The sequence below is a fragment of the Salvelinus fontinalis genome, chromosome 5, assembly GCF_029448725.1.
Source record: "Salvelinus fontinalis isolate EN_2023a chromosome 5, ASM2944872v1, whole genome shotgun sequence".
Lineage (NCBI taxonomy): Eukaryota > Metazoa > Chordata > Actinopteri > Salmoniformes > Salmonidae > Salvelinus > Salvelinus fontinalis.
The window spans coordinates 22,413,554-22,433,793 of record NC_074669.1 but is presented as its reverse complement, the minus strand read 5'-3'; the positions used below and the strand labels follow the sequence as shown (position 1 = coordinate 22,433,793).

Sequence of the window (20,240 nt, the reverse complement as noted above, 5' to 3'; positions counted from 1 at the left end):
TCCCTGAGCGATTTCCTTCCTCTCTGACAACTGAGTTAGGAAGGATTCGTTTTTTTTGTGGTGACTAGGTGTAATGATACACCATAATAACTTCACCATGCTCAAAGGGATATTCAGTGCCTGCTTTAAAAAAAAAAAACATTTACCAATAGGTGTCATTCTTTGCCAGGCATTGGAGAACATCCTTGGTGTTTGTGGTTGAATATGTGTTAGTAATTCACTGCTTGACTGAGGGTCCTTACAGATAATTGTATGTGTGAGGTACAGAGATGAGGTAGTCATTCAAAAATCATTTAAAAAATCATTTTAAACTCTATCACTGCACACAGAGTCCATGCAACGTATTATGTGACTTGTTAAGCAGATTTTTACTCCGGAACTTGTTTACTGTAGGCTTGCCATAACAAAGGGGTTGAATACTTATTGACTCAAGACATTTCAGCTTTACATTTTTTATTACTATGTAAACATTTCGGAAAACAATTCCACTTTGGCATTACAAGGTATTGTGTGTAAAAAAAAATCTCAATTTAGGCTGTAACACAAAAAATCTAAATTCAGGCTGTAACACAACAAAATGTGGAAAAAGTCAAGGGGTGTGAATACTTTCTGAAGGCACTGTATTATTATTATTATTGTTTCATTCACTGCTCTTTTTGACCTTTGACCTTTACATCTGGGACGATTACATCTGGGACCCTGTGCATGTGATTTATGAACACATTAAATCTCGTGGGTTCTTCCTTCTATTTTGACAATAATGTTAAAGACTTAAAAAAAGGCTGTGGCAGTCATACTCTATGAATAAATACATTGACTAAATAATATAAAAAGATCTCATACAAGTGTTTTAATGATAAGTTCAATCATAACAAAACAACTGCAGTTGAAGAATGGTTTAATACTGTTTTAAATAGTTTCCCCTTGTTTTTACAAAATGTCTGTACTCCAAATCTCAACCCCAGGTTTCTTATTTGAGTAGCAGAAAATACATGGCTATCACACTTAAATACATTTCAATTAATTGTGCATTGGACATATTTTGATTGAGGTTTTAAAAAAACAAAAACATGTGGGAATCATTCTTCTCTTTCTAGCATAGCTTATGACTGTACTTATTTGTATTCACAGTTTATAGGTTCTTCCAGGGTTCTGGTGTTGCAATAAACCATTGTGATTCTTGTGAATGTCAAAAGCTCAGTCTTACTGCCAGGAATGACGTTCCACTAATCCCCACGGATGTTAGACATTCTGTTAATACAGGAAAAAAAAATCAAGGTCAAAGAACTTGAGAACTGACATGGCCTCCCTCTCCGAAATGTCTGAGATTCAGTACCATCTCACTGGTGCATGAAACAAAGTCCTTGCCTTACATAACATTTGTTTCTTTTTTACGATCTTTTTCACCAATGTTGTGTTGACTTCCTGGAAATAACAAATTCAGCTCTGTCTCTTTCCATTTTGGCGGGACAGGCTGTTTTTATAGTCAATCTGGCAGTAATCTGGCAGTGTGTATCTTCCATATTTTTTTTAGCGAATAAAACAGCAGACTGTAAACACTATACTTGTGTCTGTGGTAATGTGTTGGATGGTTAAATGCTCAAGGTAAAATATTTGTATAGATACTAAGACATTACATTGACCTATGACCTATCATAAACAATCTGCTACAATATAATCTGTTATCTGATTGAGTATGGAGGATGCACATTGCCAATACATTGCATTATAAACTGACACTGTCACACACTGTAATTTGACAGTAACTTACCGGCAGCTAGTGGTAGAGCTAGTGGTATATAAGTTATGCTATTTCATATTGCAGTACAACTACGGTTATATTAATATTGTATCAAAGCAAGTATTGTGTAATGACACATAGTTAAATACAATTTTCACTGTATTATACTTATACAATACCATTTACCTAAGTAAACGGTACAGTAATCTTAATGAATGAATACATTAATTCATGGATTAATTAATACAATTAATTGAGGGGTGCTGGGATTTGTATTTTACAGTTATATGCACAACCATTAATGGTTTCAGACTTGATGGCACACCAATTTGTCCCCTATACATGTTTTATTGATGAGGGACTACTACCACATACCAGTTAAATTGGTACAGCATTCACACCAACGGGTGCAACAAATATAGACTCTTACAAGAAATGCCTAAAAATATGTTAATGAGCCTGAAACAGTAATACCATGCACCCATTAGTGGTCAACAGGTTTTTGGCGCTCCAAAAATGGTAAATTACTGTATTCTGTGGGATGGAATTACAGTACCATTTGAAATACATCAATTATTTCCCCGCCCACAAAACTTTGCCACAATGCACCATAAATTGCAGTATGCTGCAGTAGAACATTTCACAATATTTCACTGTTGATAATACCTCAAAAGACCGTATAAATTACCGGTTTCCATTACAGTGCAGACAATAATGTTGCAGATGATGCATGAAATCAGTGAAGTAAATCTGTAATATAAATGTACACTCCTCCAACTCAAACCAAACTTCACCATAGCAAGCTTTAAATATGTCCCACAACGTGAAACCTTTGATCTCACAAACATTTCATTACTCTCTCCACTCCCTGCTGTGTAGTTGATTATCTACTTCTTTTATACTGTATAGTTAATGATTGATTATCACTCATTACCTTTCATTTTATCTATGGACCCCTCTGACATACAGTACCAGTCAAAAGTTTGGACACACCTACTCATTCAAGGGTTTTTCTTTATTTTTACTGTTTTCTACATGAACGGATGATCTCTGTGGTTCCCACTGTGAAGCATGGAGGAGGAGGTGTGATTGTGTGGAGGTGCTTTGCTGGTGACACTGTCTGTGATTTATTTAGAATTCAAGGCACACTTAACCAGCATGGCTACCACAGCGATACGCCATCCCATCTGGTTTGCGCTTAGTGGGACTAACATTTGTTTTTCAACAGGACAATGACCGAACACACCTCAAGGCTGTGTAAGGGCTATTTGACCAAGAAGGAGAGTGATGGAGTGCTGCATCAGATGACCTGGCCTGGTGTTGATGGTGTTGGTGGGATGGTGTTCTCTGGGTGATGAGAGGTGTTGGGTTTGCGCCAGACATAGCGTTTTCCTTGATGGCTAAAAAGCTAAATTTTAGTCTCATCTGACCAGAGCACCTTCTTCCATATGTTTGGGGAGTCTCCCACATGCCTTTTGGCGAACACCAAATGTGTTTGCTTATTTTTTTCTTTAAGCAACGGCTTTTGTTCTGGCCACTCTTAAAATGTATCATGGAAGAGTGTTCGGCTTAAAGTGGTCCTATGGACAGATACTCCAATCTCCACTGTGGAGCTTTGCAGCTTCTTCAGGGTTATCTTTGGTCTCTTTGTTGCCTCTCTGATTAATGGCCTCCTTGCCTGGTCCGTGAGTTTTGGTGGGCAACCCTCTCTAGGCAGGTTTATTGTGGTGTCATATTCTTGAAATGTTTTAATAATGGATTTAATGGTGCTCCGTGGGATGTTCAAAGTTTCTGATATTTTTTTTCCACAACTTTATCCCTGACCTGTTTGGAGAGCTCTTCGGTCTTCATAGTGCCGCTTGCTTGGTGGTGCCCCTTGCTTAGTGGTGTTGCAGAATCTGAGTCCTTTCAGAACAGGTGTATATGTACTGAAGTCATGTGACAGATCACGTGACACTTATGTTGCACACAGGTGGACTTTATTTAACTAATTATGTGACTTCTGAAGATAATTGGTTGCACCAGATCTTATTTAGGGGCTTCACAGCAGAGGGGGTGAATACAGTTGAAATCGGAAGTTTACATACACCATAGCCAAATATATTTAAACTCAGTTTTCACAATTCCTGACATTTAAAATCCTAGTAATAATTCCCTGTTTTAGGTCAGTTAGGATCACCACTTTATTTAAGAATGTGAAATGTCAGAAAAATAGTAGAGAGAATGATTTATTTCAGCTTTTATTTCTTTAACCCACATTCCCAGTGGGTCAGAAGTTTACATACACTCAATTAGTATTTGGTAGCATTGCCTTGAAATTGTTTAACTTTGTTCAAACGTTTCGGGTAGCCTTCCACAAGCTTCCCACAATAAGTTGGGTGAATTTTGGCCCATTCCTCCTGACAGAGCTGGTGTAACTGGGTCAGGTTTGTAAGCTCCTTGCTCGCACACGCTTTTTCAGTTCTGCCCACAAATCTTCTATAGGATTGAGGTCAAGGCTTTGTGATGGCCACTCCAATACCTTGACTTTGTTGTCCTTAAGCCATTTTGCCACAACTTTGGAAGTATGCTTGGGGTCATTGTCCATTTGGAAGACCCATTTGCGACCAAGCTTCAACTTCCTGACTGATGTCTTAAGTTGCTTCATTATATCCACATAAGTTTCTTTCCTCATGATGTCATCTATCTTGTGAAGTGCACCAGTCCCTCCTGCAGCAAAGCACCCCTACAACATGATGCTGCCACCCCCGTGCTTCACGGTTGGGATGGTGTTCTTCGGCTTGCAAGTCTCCCCCTTTTTCCACCAAACATGACGATGGTCATTATGGCCAAACAGTTATATGTTTGTTTCATCAGACCAGAGGACATTTCTTCAAAAAGAACACGTCTCCTTCCTGAGCGGTATGACGGCTGCGTGGTCCCATGGTGTTAATACTTGCGTACTATTGTTTGTACAGATGAAAGTGGTACCGTCAGGCGTTTGGAAATTGCTCCCAATGATGAACCAGACTTGTGGAGGTCTACAATTTATTTTCTGAGGTCTTGGCTGATTTCTTTTGATTTTCCCATCATGTCAAGCAAAGAGGCACTGAGTTTGAAGGTAGGCCTTGAAATACATCCATAGGTACATCTCCAATTGACTCAAATGATGTGAATTAGCCTATCAGAAGCTTTTAAAGCCATGACATCATTTTCTGGAATTTTCCAAGCTGTTTAAAGGCACAGTCAACTTAGTGTATATAAACTTCTGACCCACTGGAATTGAGATACAGTGAATTATAAGTGAAATAATCTGTCTGTAAACAACTGTTGGAAAAATTAATGTGTCATGCACAAAGTAGATGTCCTAACCAACTTGCCAAAACTATAGTTTGTTAACAAGAAATGTGTTGATGTCACCAACCTAAGTGTATATAAACTTCTGACTTCAACTGTACATATGCACCCACCACTTTTCAGTTAATTTATTATTATTTTTTAAACATTTCACTTCACCAATTTGGACTATTTTGTGTATGTCCATTACATGAAATATAAATAAAAATCAATTTAAAGTACAGGTTGTAATGCAACAAAATAGGAACATGCCAAGGGGGTGAATACTTTTGCAAGGTACTGTACATGATTCCATATGTGTTATTTCATAGTTTTGATGTCTTCACTATTATTCTAAAAATAAAGAAAAAAAATAGAATGAGTAGGTGTGTCCAAACATTTGACTGGTATGTAAATAATCACACATGTTTTATAGGTTGCAAACAAATTGCTGTAGATGTAGAAATCACACCAAGGAATACCTGATTCGGTATTACACTATCTACTATTCTTTCACATTTCACTGAATATAAGAGTGAACATCTTTCCCTACATAGAACATTTACAAGTACACCAGAACCATTCAGATCTATAATTGTCAGACATAAAGCACTAGTAAGAGTTGAGATTTCCTGCCAGCCCTAGGAACATCTGCACCTCTGCTATTCATACCAAAATCCTTATGAGTAGCAACATCTCAAAAAATATATCTACAAGTAGACGTAAATTACATTCATTCACTTTGATATATAAATACAAGCATTTGGTTCTTACACTACAAAAAGTCAAAGTTTCAGACTTGGCACATAGATAGCAGTGTTTTCCCTAAGTCCATGGAGTAGCCAGAAAAATAGAAGATGCCAGTCAAACAGGGGAAGAAAATAGCAGAATTAGCTCTATTTTGGTGGCCTCTGGTACATTCTAATGCCTTGATTCCATCTGAAATACACAGCTAAATCATTGAATACTTTAACAACTTTACCTCTCAGATTGGTCAAATTAGTTGTGGAATTGAGTAGATTAGAAACACCTTAATGTATGTATGAATTCAGTGTGTTAGTGGTTTTTGATATCGTCTAGGCCTAGGCTTATATGATCAGGACTATTTTCTAAGTACAATTATATTTTTTAACATTAAACCTGTCTTCTCTTGAGATGAAATTCATATTTACAGTTTTACTGCAAGATATGAATTTCCACAAATATGTTTGTTCTTCAAATTATGTATTTTATTGGCTCTGTGGCTGTGGACACAAAGGTTAAGGAAACCGATGTTTCATTTTGTGATTTGGGTGAACTATCCCTTTAACAGTTTGGCCTGTCAATCAATAACTGTGGCTGGGACTGTCAGGGGAGTGGGCAGGATGTTTGTGAGTCACAGAGTTGGTTGGGTTTCATACCTGTCAATCAATCACTGTGGGTGGGACTTTAAAGGGAAGGTGTTAGATTAGTGATCTAGTCAGATAAAACGAATCTAGTCTACTCTTTCTTTAGTTTATTGTGGCAAAAATCTAAGAAAATGTTTGTGTTCTATCAAGAAAACATTGATTCCCTGTTGAGAAACAATATAGAATTGGAGGGAAATGGTTTTAAAACTGCAAAACATTTTCAGGGGGAGGACCCTCAGACCCCCCATCAGATTGTGCACCCCCAATTTTATACAAAGACAGGCGACAATGAATACAGGTATGCTTGAAGAATGAAGCAGGTGTTAAACATGGGCTTTGCTACACAGAAAACAGCAGTTTACTACTCAATTTTCGGCACTTTAATGAATCAAATCAGTAGGCCTATATCAACATCTTTAATAATACCATATAAGTATCATTAGCTTTAAAAATCTTCCATCTGTTTTCTTTTATCATATTTTGGGCCAGAAGGAGGCTCTCTCTCCACTACCTATTGTTCCTGCAGTGAGGATTCAACATCTTCCATATTTTCATAATTTATCGCCAGATAATCGCTAAAAGGCAGTAGTAGCCTACTAGTATGCAAATTAGGGAACCAAATGAACGCTCTCTCACTGATGCGATTTGGTTCTCGACATTCACTTAAAAGATTAATTAAAAAAGAGGCGTTATTTAGCAAACAACCCATCACTAGGTTACACTGACAAGTCACTTTACCGGTCACTGGCAAGTCTTGGACATGGGCTTCGAATCATACACATTTTTTTATTTTATATTTAATCTTTATCAGGGAGTCATACTGAGACCATGGTCTATTTTACAGACAAGCCTGAATTACAGAAATTACAGAAAATACACACATCAATATAAATACAAAATGCAAGCAGAAAGAAAAACACGGTAAAAACAAACAAACACATTCATCAATAATAAGGTCCTCAATCAGCTTTCTGAATTGCCTTAGAGGCACTAAAACATCAAATTTAAGAACATTTTGAAGATTGTTCCACAAATAAGGTGCAAGAAGAAAACTAAAAGCTGATTTATCTAACTCAGTAGAGACCAAAGGAATTTCCAGAGTTATCCATCCCTGAGACCGGGTGTGGTAACTTGTATGTCTAAAGTTTAGTAAAGATGTTCGGTACAGTGGGACTTTTTGTAAAAGTACTTTATAAATTAAAAGATAGCAATGTATCAACCTACGTGACATCAAAGAGGGCCAACCAACTTTCTGGTAGAGAATACAGTGATGAGTACTAAAATTGTCACTGGTAATAAAGCGAAGTGCACAATAAACTGCCTCTAACGGCTTTAATGAAGTGGCAGATGTGTTCATATAGATGATGTCGCCATAGTCTACAGTAGAACCGATAGGAACGTCGACTGCATAATCTGCTCTCTACTATTTAGTGAGAGGCAGGATCTATTTCTATCGAAGAAGCCCATTTTTATTCTCAGTTTCTTAACTAACTCATCAATATGCTTTTTAAAAGACAGCTTTTGATCTATCCAGATGCCCAGATATTTGTAAGCAGGGACACAACCAATATGGACACTATCCAAAGTACATATGCTTAAATCATCAGAGTTATTTTTATGCTCTCTAGAGAACAACACATACTTAGTTTTACCTGCATTCAATACTCATTTCAGGTCAATAACATTTTTCTGTAATACAATGCAGGCAGACTGTAGTTCAGATAGAGCCTGCTCAGTGGGGGCAATAGCATACCCAACAGTATCATCTGAATTCTTTACAGACAAGTAGATATTGTTAAGGTAAACAGTAAAAAGTACAGGACCCAGAATTGACCCCTGCGGGACACCTTTCGTAAATTCCAGGGAACCTGATTTAACACCATCAGTAAATACACATTGAGTTCTATCTGTCAAGTAATTTTTTAACCAGTTACATGCAGCCCAGTCTAGGCCAATTGAGGAAAGCCCTGAATTAGCAGTGCGTGATCAACAGTATCAAAAGCCGTTGACAGGTCAATGAAGAGGGCAGCACAATGTTGTCTTTTATCCATACAGGTAACCACATACTTTATAACTAGGTATGAAGTAGAGATTGTGCTATGACCTTGTCTAAAACCCAACTGATTTCAAATAGATTTCAAAGATAAGAAAGATCTTAGCTGAGAATTCATTAATGATTCTAATATTTTAGCTAGGCAAGAAAGTTTATAAATAGGACAATAATTATTTAGGTCACAAGGGTCACCACCTGTGTGAAGGGGGAGTACATGGGCCACCTTCCAAAAATACAAACAAGATCTTTGTTTTATTTGTCATGGTGCGATACCATGGACTTATAACTACGTTGTATGATTTATGAATAGCAAAGGGATATTGGAGATTGACTTTATTCAGTCAGTTCGACAGCTTTATAAACTAGTCAACACTTGTTGTTCGGTCGTCAATCAAAGCACAATAAATTTCCTATGCGCCCTGAATCCATGTCTGGATATATGAAAGTTGAAACACGCAAAAGAAAATAAATACACACAAAACAATAATTAAGTGGATTTAAACTCATCGTTACCACTTAAATTACATGGGACGTGTAAATTCGCTCACAGGAGATACAGAAGCATCATGCTCTCCCTCCTCCGTGATAACCACAGCACACAAAATGATCACAGGTATTGAGAGGTAGGATAGACAGTAGACTGACAAACCAGCAGTTTCCCTGTCATCACTCGCTTTGTGACTGACAGGTGCCTGTCCTATCAATAGATCACTAGAAGATGCATATCTTTCATTCTGGCGGGAGAAGGCTATACAGACTTTTCTAACTAAGAACTTGAAACTTTTCAATGAAAAGAAGCCTGAAGTGAAGTGGAAAAAGTAGGAAAGAAGGACTTGATGTATCTCAAACAAAACATAGGGATATCAGTAATCACTTTTTTCATAATGTTTTATACCCTTTTATAGTGAGCAACTAAAAAAGGGTTTCTTAGTCCTATTCATAGCTGAACTTTTGTTTGACAATCCACATCCATTTGCAGTAGTCTTCTCACTCCAGTAAGACTCTCATCCAGCCATACATTGTCTTACTAGCAAGACTGGGTCTCAATGTGAGGTTGGACAGACTGCCGGTTGGGGCACAATATCTTAGCAAAAGCCCTTCGGAAGCTGCTGTGGCAGAGAGGGTACAGGAAAGGGTTAATACCAGAGTTCAGCCACAAGAGCCAAAAAGTCATCTCGTACCAGTAGTGCTCCACACATCGCCCGCTACAGGCTGCTCGGATTATCATCAATAGAGTGTAGGGTGCCCAGCAGATCCCAAAAATGCACACTATAATGGCCAGCGACTTGGCAATCTTCTTGTCGTGGGAGAGGCGGGAGCTCTGTGAGCTCCTGCTGGGGGGCCCGGTGGGGGATTGGGATTGAAGGGGCCTGGAAGTGATCCTGCAAGTGGGGCCCTTCTTACTCTGTATGAAGGTGTGTCCGCTACTAGGCTCCCCACTGGAGGACGGCGACAGCTCCTCGTCCTTCTCTATCACAGCTGAAACAGCAGCTGGCTTGCTCGATGATGCTTTGCAAGTCAAAAACACAGTCAAGGCAGCACCCCCGTCCCTGAGACTGCCCCTGTCCCTGTGTGCCTTGGTGTCCTCCTTACGGATAGCCCTGCTCTTGTTCCTCCGCTGGATGTTCAGGTAGATGCTCAGGTTGAAGAAGGCCACAGAGATAAACGGGGTGAAGAACTCAATCGTAGACGCACTGAGTAGGAAGTACCAGGTGCAGTAGAACTCAGCGAAACACTCATCGGCAAGGACGATGCTTTTGCCCACGACCAGCTCCCAGAAGATGATGGCAGGGCCATAGAGAAGGAAGGCTAACACCCACACAGTCACCATCTTTACCACAGCATGGTGGGTCATGCTCTGCTGCGCTCTGTATTTCACCTGTGAGTAGAGTGGTGAAGTGAAAAAAGACCATACAATACTTCACAATAAAATCATATATCACAATCATAAAATAATTATAATACATAAGTAATAATCTGCATAATCCATACATATCTCTCAATTTGTAGATGTTTATTGGATCCACACATTAAGCCCCTGAGGCATTATTTGGACATATGGGAAAGGTATTATTTCCTTCGGTAATAGAGTTCAAGGGCCCTTGTCTCCATGGTGTGTCAGTGAAGCCAGAAGAGAAGGAGAGTCAGGCTGTGCCATCAAACTGAACAACTTGACTTTGGGCTCTATTGAATCTGTAACGCTGAAGTGTTACAGATTCCGTGATAGAAATGTAAAGGAAATTTCCGATTGAGCCGACATATGCAGTGTTTACTGTGAATGCAATCTCCGCTAAAGCTGGAACATTGCCTTTAAATTTCAATCATGCTGTAAAGCTGAACATTCACAATGCGGATTGAATAGAGCCCTTTGTTTTCTGTCATGAGTGTGTCTAGATACTGATAAGTGAGCATTTCTCCTTTGCCAAGATAATCCATCCATCTGACAGGAGTGGCATCTCAAGAAGCTGATTAAACAGCATGATCATTACACAGGTGCACCTTGTGCTGGGGACAATAAAAGGCCACTCTTAAATATGCAGTTTTGTCACACAACACAATGCCACAGATGTCTCAATTTTGAGGGAGTGTGCAATTGGCATGCTGACTGCAGGAATGTTCACAAGAGCTGTTGTCAGAGAATTTAATGTTAATTTCTCTATCATAAGCCGCCTACAACATCGTTTTAGAGAATTTGGCAGTACGTCCAACTGGCCTCACAAACGCAGAGCATGTGTATCCACGCCAGTCAAGGACCTCTGGCTTCTTCACCTGTGGGATCAACTGAGACCAGCCACCCAGACAGCTGATGAAACTGAGGAGTATTTCTGTCTGTAATAACGACCTTTTGTGGGGGAAAACAAATTCTGATTGGCTGGGCCTGGCTCCCCAGTGGGTGGGCCTATGCTCTCCCTGCCCAGTCATGTGAAATCTATAGATTAGGGCCTAATGAATGCATTTTAAATTAACTGTAACTCAGTAAAATAGTTGAAATTGTTCATATTTTTGTTCAGTATGAATTCCAGAAGGAAATTAGCCTGTAGCAGTTACAAAGTGACAAAGGCCCCTCTTAGATCACAACATGGCGCCATTTGTTGTTGCGTAGACTGTCCAAAATGTTTTGGTAAGAGTCTTGGTCCCATGTAAGAAACATCAATCTTTTTAGTTCATAACTCTGTCGTGAACAATATCATTTTGCCAAAACTAGCATTTCAGATGAATGATTGTGAGAGACTGGGCTGTATTCATGATTAGATAGTGCCCCTTACAGGGCAACAAAACTATGGGCTCTATTCAATCTGTATCGCTGAAGTGTTACAGATAGCGCACTAGAAATGTAAAGGTAATTTCCTATTGAGCCGACATCTGCAGCGTTTACCGTGAATGCAGACTCCGGAACATTGCCTTTAAATTTCAATCAGACTGATGATTTTTCATGATACGGATTGAATAGAGCCCTATATGTAGATAACGTTCAATGTTAGCTGCAAACTCACAGGCAAGAATGCAAGGTAGGTGAACCATTGTCCAGTTTAGTATTCAGACCAGAATATCCAGGGATACTTTATCTAGCATTCAAAAGCAGACAAAAGGTCAGAGAGTAGCACGCTGGTCCACAAGGACCAACCCACTCAGTCTGGATTTCCAACAGAGCTCCTTCAGAGTCACTGCCACCCCAACACTGTGGATCCCATCAAGACATTAAAGTCCTACTGCCAGTGGTTGCCAACCCATTCTGCAGGATCTCTGTATTGGTAACAGGCCTAGTGAACCTCTTCAGTGAGGAAAGGATGGACACATGAACAGTAAAACATACAGTAGCTACATTTGAAAACGCATTTGTGTACACGTGCAAACATATGTGCATGTTTGCATTCTTGGGTGTATATGGGTGCATGTGTGCATGTTGTCCATGCATGCCTTCGTGTGGCACAGTGGCTCTCTATACTCACTGCTCTGGTGACGGAGAGGAATCGGTCGTAGCTGATGAGGACGATGTTGAAGACAGAGGCAGTACACAGCAGGTAGTCCATGAGGAGCCACAGCTTACAGAGAGTTCTGCCCAGCACCCATCGGCCTGTCAGGATGTAGGGGATGTACACAGGGATGCAGAAGGCACCTGCAAGGATACACACTGTGTACAGACTGATCCCCAAACAATGATTGCATAGCTCCATAATCAATGCCAGAATTCATTTTCACAGCTGAGTAACTTCCAACAAGCCTGCTGGGAAGTGGAAGAATTGTGTGTATAAATAATGTGTTTCAATTTTGCATTCAGGAACCATCATGAATTATTTTAAGAGCTGTATAAATCAGTTTAAAATCCTTTGCTATGATGAACTTTCAGAGATAATTTCTAAAAAAACATATATTTCCACAAGTATTATGCATTATGATGGCACTTTACAGTGCCTTATATACTGTAGCTACGCAAATGAACAAACCATTGGCATTATCCCACAACAGAGCCCTACTAGATAGATAGACAGATAGATAGATATGCAGACAGAGAGGCAGACTACTCACCAACAAGAAAATCTGAAAGAGCAAGGTTGAGGAAGAAGTAGTTGCTTTGATTTCTTAGGCTCTTGTCAACAATGAAAGCCAGGATAACAAGTGCGTTACCAGCCACAACCACGACTACCAGAGTTATCATGAGCACGGCCAGGATCACCATCATATAGCCCGGGAGAGCCGCTCCAGCTTCGTGGACTGTGGCTGAGTCGCTGCCGGGAGTGAAGTTGGAGCTTGTATTAGATTCCGGGATATAAACTCCCATAGTTAATCCTAAAATAAACCCATTACACTTGATTTAGTTTTGAAACTCTGAATCAATGTGATTTCCATAGATATCTTCCAACCTTGTTAAGAGAGGCAAAAACACGAATACGAAAGATGTATTTGAAATAAAAGCTTCGTTCTGAATAACAATTTCCCCAGCTGTAAAACTACATTCGTCCGTGTCTGCTCTCGTGGAGGAGGATGCAGTGGTTTCTCCGTTATCAAACAGGCAGGATATTGGCGCATAGGTTCGGGTTCATGTGCTACGCTACTTTTTAGTGAAGTCGGATTGCAATGGGTGGTATGGGACAAAAATATCCACCACCAGCCCGCACCGGGATTTCTTTAACATTTGTTTGTAGCCCATTTAGTATTATAGTTGGAATAAAACCATTGAATATAAAACATTGATATTATCCAACAGACACATTGACACAATGTGTAATGTAAAATAAGGTGGCTTCATTAAGCTTTGTTTTTGTGTGTGTTTTTATCCTAAAATAAAACACACAAATATATGACCAATACACAAAGGCTAAGGGTTGTTCTTATGCACGACGCATTGCAGAGTGCCTGGACACAGCCCATAGCAAGGGTATATTGGCCATATACCACAAACCCAACAAAGTTGCCTTATTGCTATTATAAACTGATTACCAACGTAATTAAAGCAGTAAAAATAAATGTTTTGTCATACCCATGGTATACAGTCTGATATACCACGGCTGTCAGCCAATCAGCATTCAGGGCTCGAACCACCCAGTTTATAATCATTATTTTAACCCAGTTCCATCACATTCTCCCCCATACAGACCCTAATCATTTTGGGTTTATATACTTCTATGATATCTATGGTCTCTCTATGGTCTCCCTCAACACTTCCTTCCCAAAGCCCCCTATGTTTGATCCCAGAAATGAAAGGTCTGGACTCATCTGAGCCTCATCGGTCCACTTCACAGAGAAGAAAAATTACTCATGCATTACCATTCCTTTATTATTTTAATCCAGGTAAAACATCCTATCAGTAGGAAATACACTCAAACCTTCTAGCTATATATCGTAAAACTGACAGCCTCTTAAAGAAGAAGTTACAGGTCTGTGAGAGCCAGAAATCTTGCTTGTTTGTAGGTGACCAAATACTTATTTTCCACCATAATTAGCAAATAAATTCATAAAAAATCCTACAATGTGATTTTCTGGATTTTTTTTCTTCTCATTTTGTCTGTCATAGTTGAAGTGTACCTATGATGAAAATTGCAGGCCTCTCTCATTTTTTTAAGTGGGGAAACTTGCACAATTGGTGGCTGACTAAATACTTTTTTCCCCCACTGTATATAGAAAAGTATGTGGACACCACTTCAAATTATTGGATTTGGCTATTTCAGCCACAACCGTTGCTGCCAGGTGTTTAAAAGACAAACATTGGCAGTAGAATGGCCTTACTGAAGAGCACAGTAACTTTCAACGTGACACTGACATAGGATGCCACCTTTCCAACAAGTCAGTTTGTCAAGTTTCTGCCCTGCTAGAGCTGCTCCAGTCAACTGTAAAGTGCTGTTATTGGGAAGTGGAAACGTCTAGGAGCAACAACGGTTCAGTCGTGAAGTGGTTGGCCACACAAGCTCACAGAACGGGACCGCCGTATATTTGAAGCACCTATGAAAATCTGCACCTAAGAAATTGTTTATCTGCATATTACCTTAAACAGCTCTCCTATGGTGGCCTTTGTGATGATCATGAGTGAGAAACATTACAGATGCACAAAGATTATGCCCCCAAAATAAATGCTAACCTCCCCTGTTATTGGTAATGGTGAGAGATTAGCATTTATTTAGGGGGTATGATACTTATGCCTCTTTAACTTTCTCACTCATCATTATACACAATTTATTCATGATTATCTGTAATCATGGTAGGATGCACATTAATATATACGTGTTTAGAAACATATTCTATTCTTATTTACAATAAAAGTGACTCCAAAATGACACAATACATTTTTTATCATTCATTTCTATTGGGCATAACATAATCCGAGACAACCAAAACAAACTGCAAATGCATCAGTGGAGGTACCTCAGAGGAGGAAGGGGAGGACCATCTTCCTCAGTGAATTTCATAAATATAAAAATAGTGAAACATTAAAAAGTTATCCTTTTTAGATAAAGCTACACTAAATATATTCACGTCATATACATTCACTGTTTTGCAATGGAGGTCTACAGTAGTCTTAGCTGCACTCTGTAGGGTAGCACCACAGCTAGCTTCTGTCCTTTGAGTACATTGGCTTCAATACAAAACCTAGGAGGCTCATGGTTCTCACCCCCTTCCATAGACTTACACAGGAATTATAACAACTTCCGGAGGACATCCTCCAACCTATCAGAGCTCTTGCAACATGTTGTCCACCTAATCAAAAGATCAGAGAATGAATCTAGTACTGAAAGGATAAGCTACAGCTAACCAGCACTGCAGTGCATAAATTGTGGTGAGTAGTTGACTCAAAGAGAGATAAAGACAGTAGTTGAACAGTTTTTAACAAATACATTTTTTCCAAAATTAAGGAGAAGCAAGAGAGAGAGAGATAGTTATATTTGGTTATATATTTTTTTTATTCACTTTCACTTAGCTAGAAATGCAGCTAGTTAGTTTAGCCTACTCGAACACCTGGCTCAAACAGAGAGGGATGCTATGTTAGCTAGCTGGCTATGGCTATCCAACACTGGAACTTTTCCAAGTCAAGGTAAGGTTTTGGTTTTATTAATTTATTGCCACCGGGGCCTGCAGGTGTAACTACCTAAACTGCTTTTTGACTGTACTCTGTATTGCATGATTGTAGCAGGTTCACTAATGTGTTTGTTCTAGTAGCTGTGTTGACTATGACGTGACAATGATGTAGGCTGTGTGAAGCGTTTAGCAGTCATGATAGGAAGGTTTGGCTTGGAAAGTTTTTTTTCGCTTGGTCACATACAGCTGATGTGTTGTGCACTGAAGTTCACAAGCAAAGGGAAAATGTGAGAGGAGGAGAGCACGTTGTCACGTTCCTGACCTTATTTTCCTTTGTTTAGTCTTGTTTAGTTGGTCAGGACGTGAGCTGGGTGGGCATTCTATGTTATGTGTTTCTATGTTGGGTTCATTCAACTAGCCTGATATGGTTCTCAATCAGGGGCAGGTGTTTTATGTTTCCTCTGATTGAGAACCATATTAAGGTAGGCTGTTCTCACTGTTTGTTTGTGGGTGATTGTTGCTGTGTCTGTGTTTGTTCGCCACACGGTACTGTTTCGTTTCGTTCGTTCGTTCCTGTTCGTGCGTTCATGTTTTATGTTCTCATGTTCAGGTCTGTTCACGTCGTTTTGTTGTTTTGTAGTTTATCAAGTGTTTTTCGTCTTCGTTGATATTATTAAAAGTATGTATTCAAAACACGCTGCATTTTGGTCCGAACCTTGCTCCTCCTCAGACGAGAAGGAGGACGAGCGTTACAGAATCACCCACCAACCAAGGACCAAGCAGCGGGGTAACAGGCAGCGGCAGCAGGAGCAGAGTCTGGATTACACTACGTGGGAGGAGATCGACAGGTGGGCGATCGACCCAAGGAGAATGCCGGAGCTCGCCTGGGATTCTCTGGAGCAGTGTGAGGAGGGATACCGGCGAATGGAGGCAGCACGACGACGCGGTAGGAAGCCTGTGAGTTAGCCCAAAACATTGGGGGGCTACAAGGGAGTGTGGCGAAGTCAGGTAGGAGACCTGCGCCAACTCCCCGAGCTTACCGTGGAGAGCGAAAGTACGGGCAGACACCGTGTTATGCGGTAAAGCGCACGGTGTCTCCTGTACGTGTGCTTAGCCCGGTGCGGGTTATTCCAACTCCCCGCACTGGCCGGGCTAGATTGAGCATTGAGCCAGGTGCCATGAAGCCAGCTCAACGCGTCTGGTCTCCAGTGCGTCTCCTCGGGCCGGCATACATGGGACCAGCCTTACGCATGGTGTCCCCGGTTCGCCAACACACCTCCCCGCACTGGTCGGGCTACGGGGAGCATTCAACCAGGTAAGGTTGGGCAGGCTCGGTGCTCAAGGGAGCCAGTATGCCTGCACGGTCCGGTATTTCCGGCGCCACCCCCCCGCCCCAGCCCAGTACCACCAGTGCCAAGACCACGCACCAGGCTTCCAGTGTGTCTCCAGAGCCCTGTTTCTCCTCCACGCACTCGCCCTGTGGTGCGTGGTGTAGGCACTGGTGGTAATGGGCTGGAGACACGCACCACAAGCCTCCTGTGCGTCTCCAGAGCCCTGTGCGCCCTGTTGTTGCTCTCCGCACTAGCGTTAAGGTGCGTGTCCTTAGCCCGGTACCACCAGTTCCGGCACCATGCACCAGGCCTCCTGTGCGCCTCAGCTGGCCAGAGTCTGCCGTCTGCCCAGCGCCGTCTGAGCCGCCCGTCTGTCCTGAGCCTTCAAAGCCGCCCGTCTGTCCTGAGCCTTCAAAGCCGCCCGTCTGTCCTGAGCCTTCAAAGCCGCCCGTCTGTCCTGAGCCTTCAAAGCCGCCCGTCTGTCCTGAGCCTTCAAAGCCGCCCGTCAGTCTCGTCAGTCTCCACTTTGAGCCAGGAGAGATTGACATGTTTATTATTAATGTTAGCTCTCTGTGTACATCCAAATGCTACCCGTGCTGCCCTTTTCTGAGCCAATTGCAATTTTCCTAAGTCCCTCTTAGTGCACCTGACCACACAACTGAACAGTAGTCAAGGCGCGACAAAACTAGGGCCTGTAGGACCTGCCTTGTTGAGAGTGCTGTTAAGAATGCAGAGCATCACTTTATTATGGACAAACTTTTCCCCATCCTAGAAACTGTTGTATCAATGTTTGTATCAATGTATCAATGTTTTGACCATGACCGTTTACAATCCAGGGTTACTCAAAGCAGTTTAGTCTCCTCAACTTGCTATATTTCTACATTATTCATTGCACGATTTAGTTGAAGTTTAGGGTTTAGTGAATGATTTTTCCCAAATACAATGCTTTGAGTTTTTGAAATATTTAGGACTAACATATCCTTGCCACCCATTCTGAAACTAATGCAGCTCTTTGTTCAGTGTTGGCATGTCGTTAGTATGGATTGAAAAATGTAAGGGGCCTAGACAGCTGCCCTGGGGATTTTGTTCTAGAGGCTTCCATTAAAGAATACCCTCTGTGTTCTGTTAGACAGGTAACTCTTTATCCACAATATAGCAGGGGGTGTAAAGCCATAACACATACATTTTTCCAGCAACAGACTATGATCGATAATGTCAAAAGCCACACTGAATCTATCACAACAGCCCCACAATCTTTTTATCATTAATTTATCTCAGCCAATCATCAGTCATTTTTGTAAGTGCTGTGCTTGTTGAATGTCCTTCCCTATAAGCATGCTGAAAGTCTGTTGTCAATTTGTTTACTGTGAAATAGTACTGTATCTGGTCAAACACCATTTCTTCCTAAAGTTTACCAAGGGTTGGTAACAGGCTGAATGGTTGGCTATTTGAGCCAGTAAAGGGGGCTTTAATATTGTTAGGTAGGGGGAATAACTTTTGCTTCCCTTCAGGCTTGAGGGCACTTATTTTCTAGTAGGCTTAAATTGAAGTTATGGCAAATAGGAGTGGCAATATCATTCGCTATTATCCTCAGTAATTTTCCATCCAAGTTGTCAGACCCCAGTGGCTTGTCATTGTTGATAGACCAAAATAATTTTAACCTCTTCCACACTTACTTTACAGAATTCAAAATTACAATGCTTGTCTTTCATAATTTGGTCAGATATACTTGGATGCATAGTGTCAGCGTTTGTTGCTGGCATGTCATGCATAAATTTGCTAATCTGTTCACTGAAAAAAATCATTAAAGTGGTTGGCAATATCAGTGGGTTTTGTGATAAATGAGCCATCTGATTCAATGAATGATGGAGCTGAGTTTGCCTTTTTGCCCAAAACTTCATTTAAGATGCTCCATAGCTTTTTACTATCATTCTTTATGTCATTTATCTTTGTTTCATAGTGTAGTTTCTTCTTCTTTTTATTCAGTTTAGTCACATGCTTTCTTAATTTGCAGTACGTTTGCCAATCGATTGTACAGCCAGAATTACTTGTCATTTCTTTTGCCGCATCCCTCTCAACCATACCATTTTTCAATTCCTCATCAACCCACTGGGATTTAACAGTTTTTACAGTAATTTTCTTAATGGGTGCATGCTTATTAGTAACTGAGATAAGCAGATTCATAAATGTGTCAAGTGCAACGTCTGGTTGCTCGTCATTACACACAATGGACCAACAAATATTCTTTACATCAACAACATAGGAATCACTACAAAACTTATTGTATGACCTCTTATACACTTTATTAGGCCCAGCTTTTGGAACTTCAGTTTTCCTAGATATGGCTACTATATTGTGATCACTACATCCAATGGATTTGGATAATACTTTAAAGCAAATTTCTGCAGCATTAGTAAAGATATGATCTATACATGTTGATGATTTCATTCCTGTGCTGTTTGTAACTACCCTGGTAGTCTGATTGATAACACGAACCAGGTTGCAGGCACTAGTTACAGTTTGAAACTCTCTCTTGAGTGGGCAGCCTGATGAAAGCCAGTCAATATTTAAATCACCCCAAAAATATACCTCTCTACTGATATAGTTCCCGCCAATGTAACGGATGTGAAATGGCTAGCTAGTTAGCGGGTGCGCGCTAGTAGCATTTCAATCAGTTACGTCACTTGCTCTGAGACTTAAGTAGTGTTGCCCCTTGCTTTGCAAGAGCCGTGGCTTTTGTGGAGCGATGGGTAACGACCGTGCTTCGTGGGCAACCGTTGTTGATGTGTGCAGAGGGTCCCTGGTTCGCGCCCGGGTCGGGGCGAGGGGACGGTTTAAAGTTATACTGTTACATTGATGCTGTTGACCCGGATCACTGGTTGCTGCGGAAAAAAAAGGAGGAG

General features: G+C 40.7%; 1 protein-coding gene across 1 annotated transcript; it reads right to left on the bottom strand.

Annotated features, from left to right (window-relative positions):
• Nucleotides 1-7,210: 7,210 nt before the first annotated feature.
• Nucleotides 7,211-13,528, bottom strand: LOC129855311 (histamine H3 receptor-like). Its single transcript, XM_055922840.1, has 3 exons — nucleotides 13,025-13,528; nucleotides 12,448-12,614; nucleotides 7,211-10,376 (listed from the first exon to the last, which is right to left on the bottom strand). Exons 1-3 carry the CDS (start codon nucleotides 13,275-13,277, stop codon nucleotides 9,525-9,527), a joined length of 1,272 nt encoding a protein of 423 aa, XP_055778815.1. The 5' UTR covers nucleotides 13,278-13,528; the 3' UTR covers nucleotides 7,211-9,524.
• Nucleotides 13,529-20,240: the final 6,712 nt, after the last annotated feature.

What these genes read in the sequence shown, in the direction of transcription:
- LOC129855311 (XM_055922840.1), bottom strand. Translation starts at nt 13,277, where the DNA reads ATGGGAGTTTATATCCCGGAATCTAATACAAGCTCCAACTTCACTCCC. An exon ending in TCTTTCAGATTTTCTTGTTG is followed by an intron (nt 12,615 to 13,024) that starts GTGAGTAGTCTG and finishes GTATCCTTGCAG; the next exon opens with GTGCCTTCTGCATCCCTGTG. An exon ending in TCCTCTCCGTCACCAGAGCA is followed by an intron (nt 10,377 to 12,447) that starts GTGAGTATAGAG and finishes CTCTACTCACAG; the next exon opens with GTGAAATACAGAGCGCAGCA.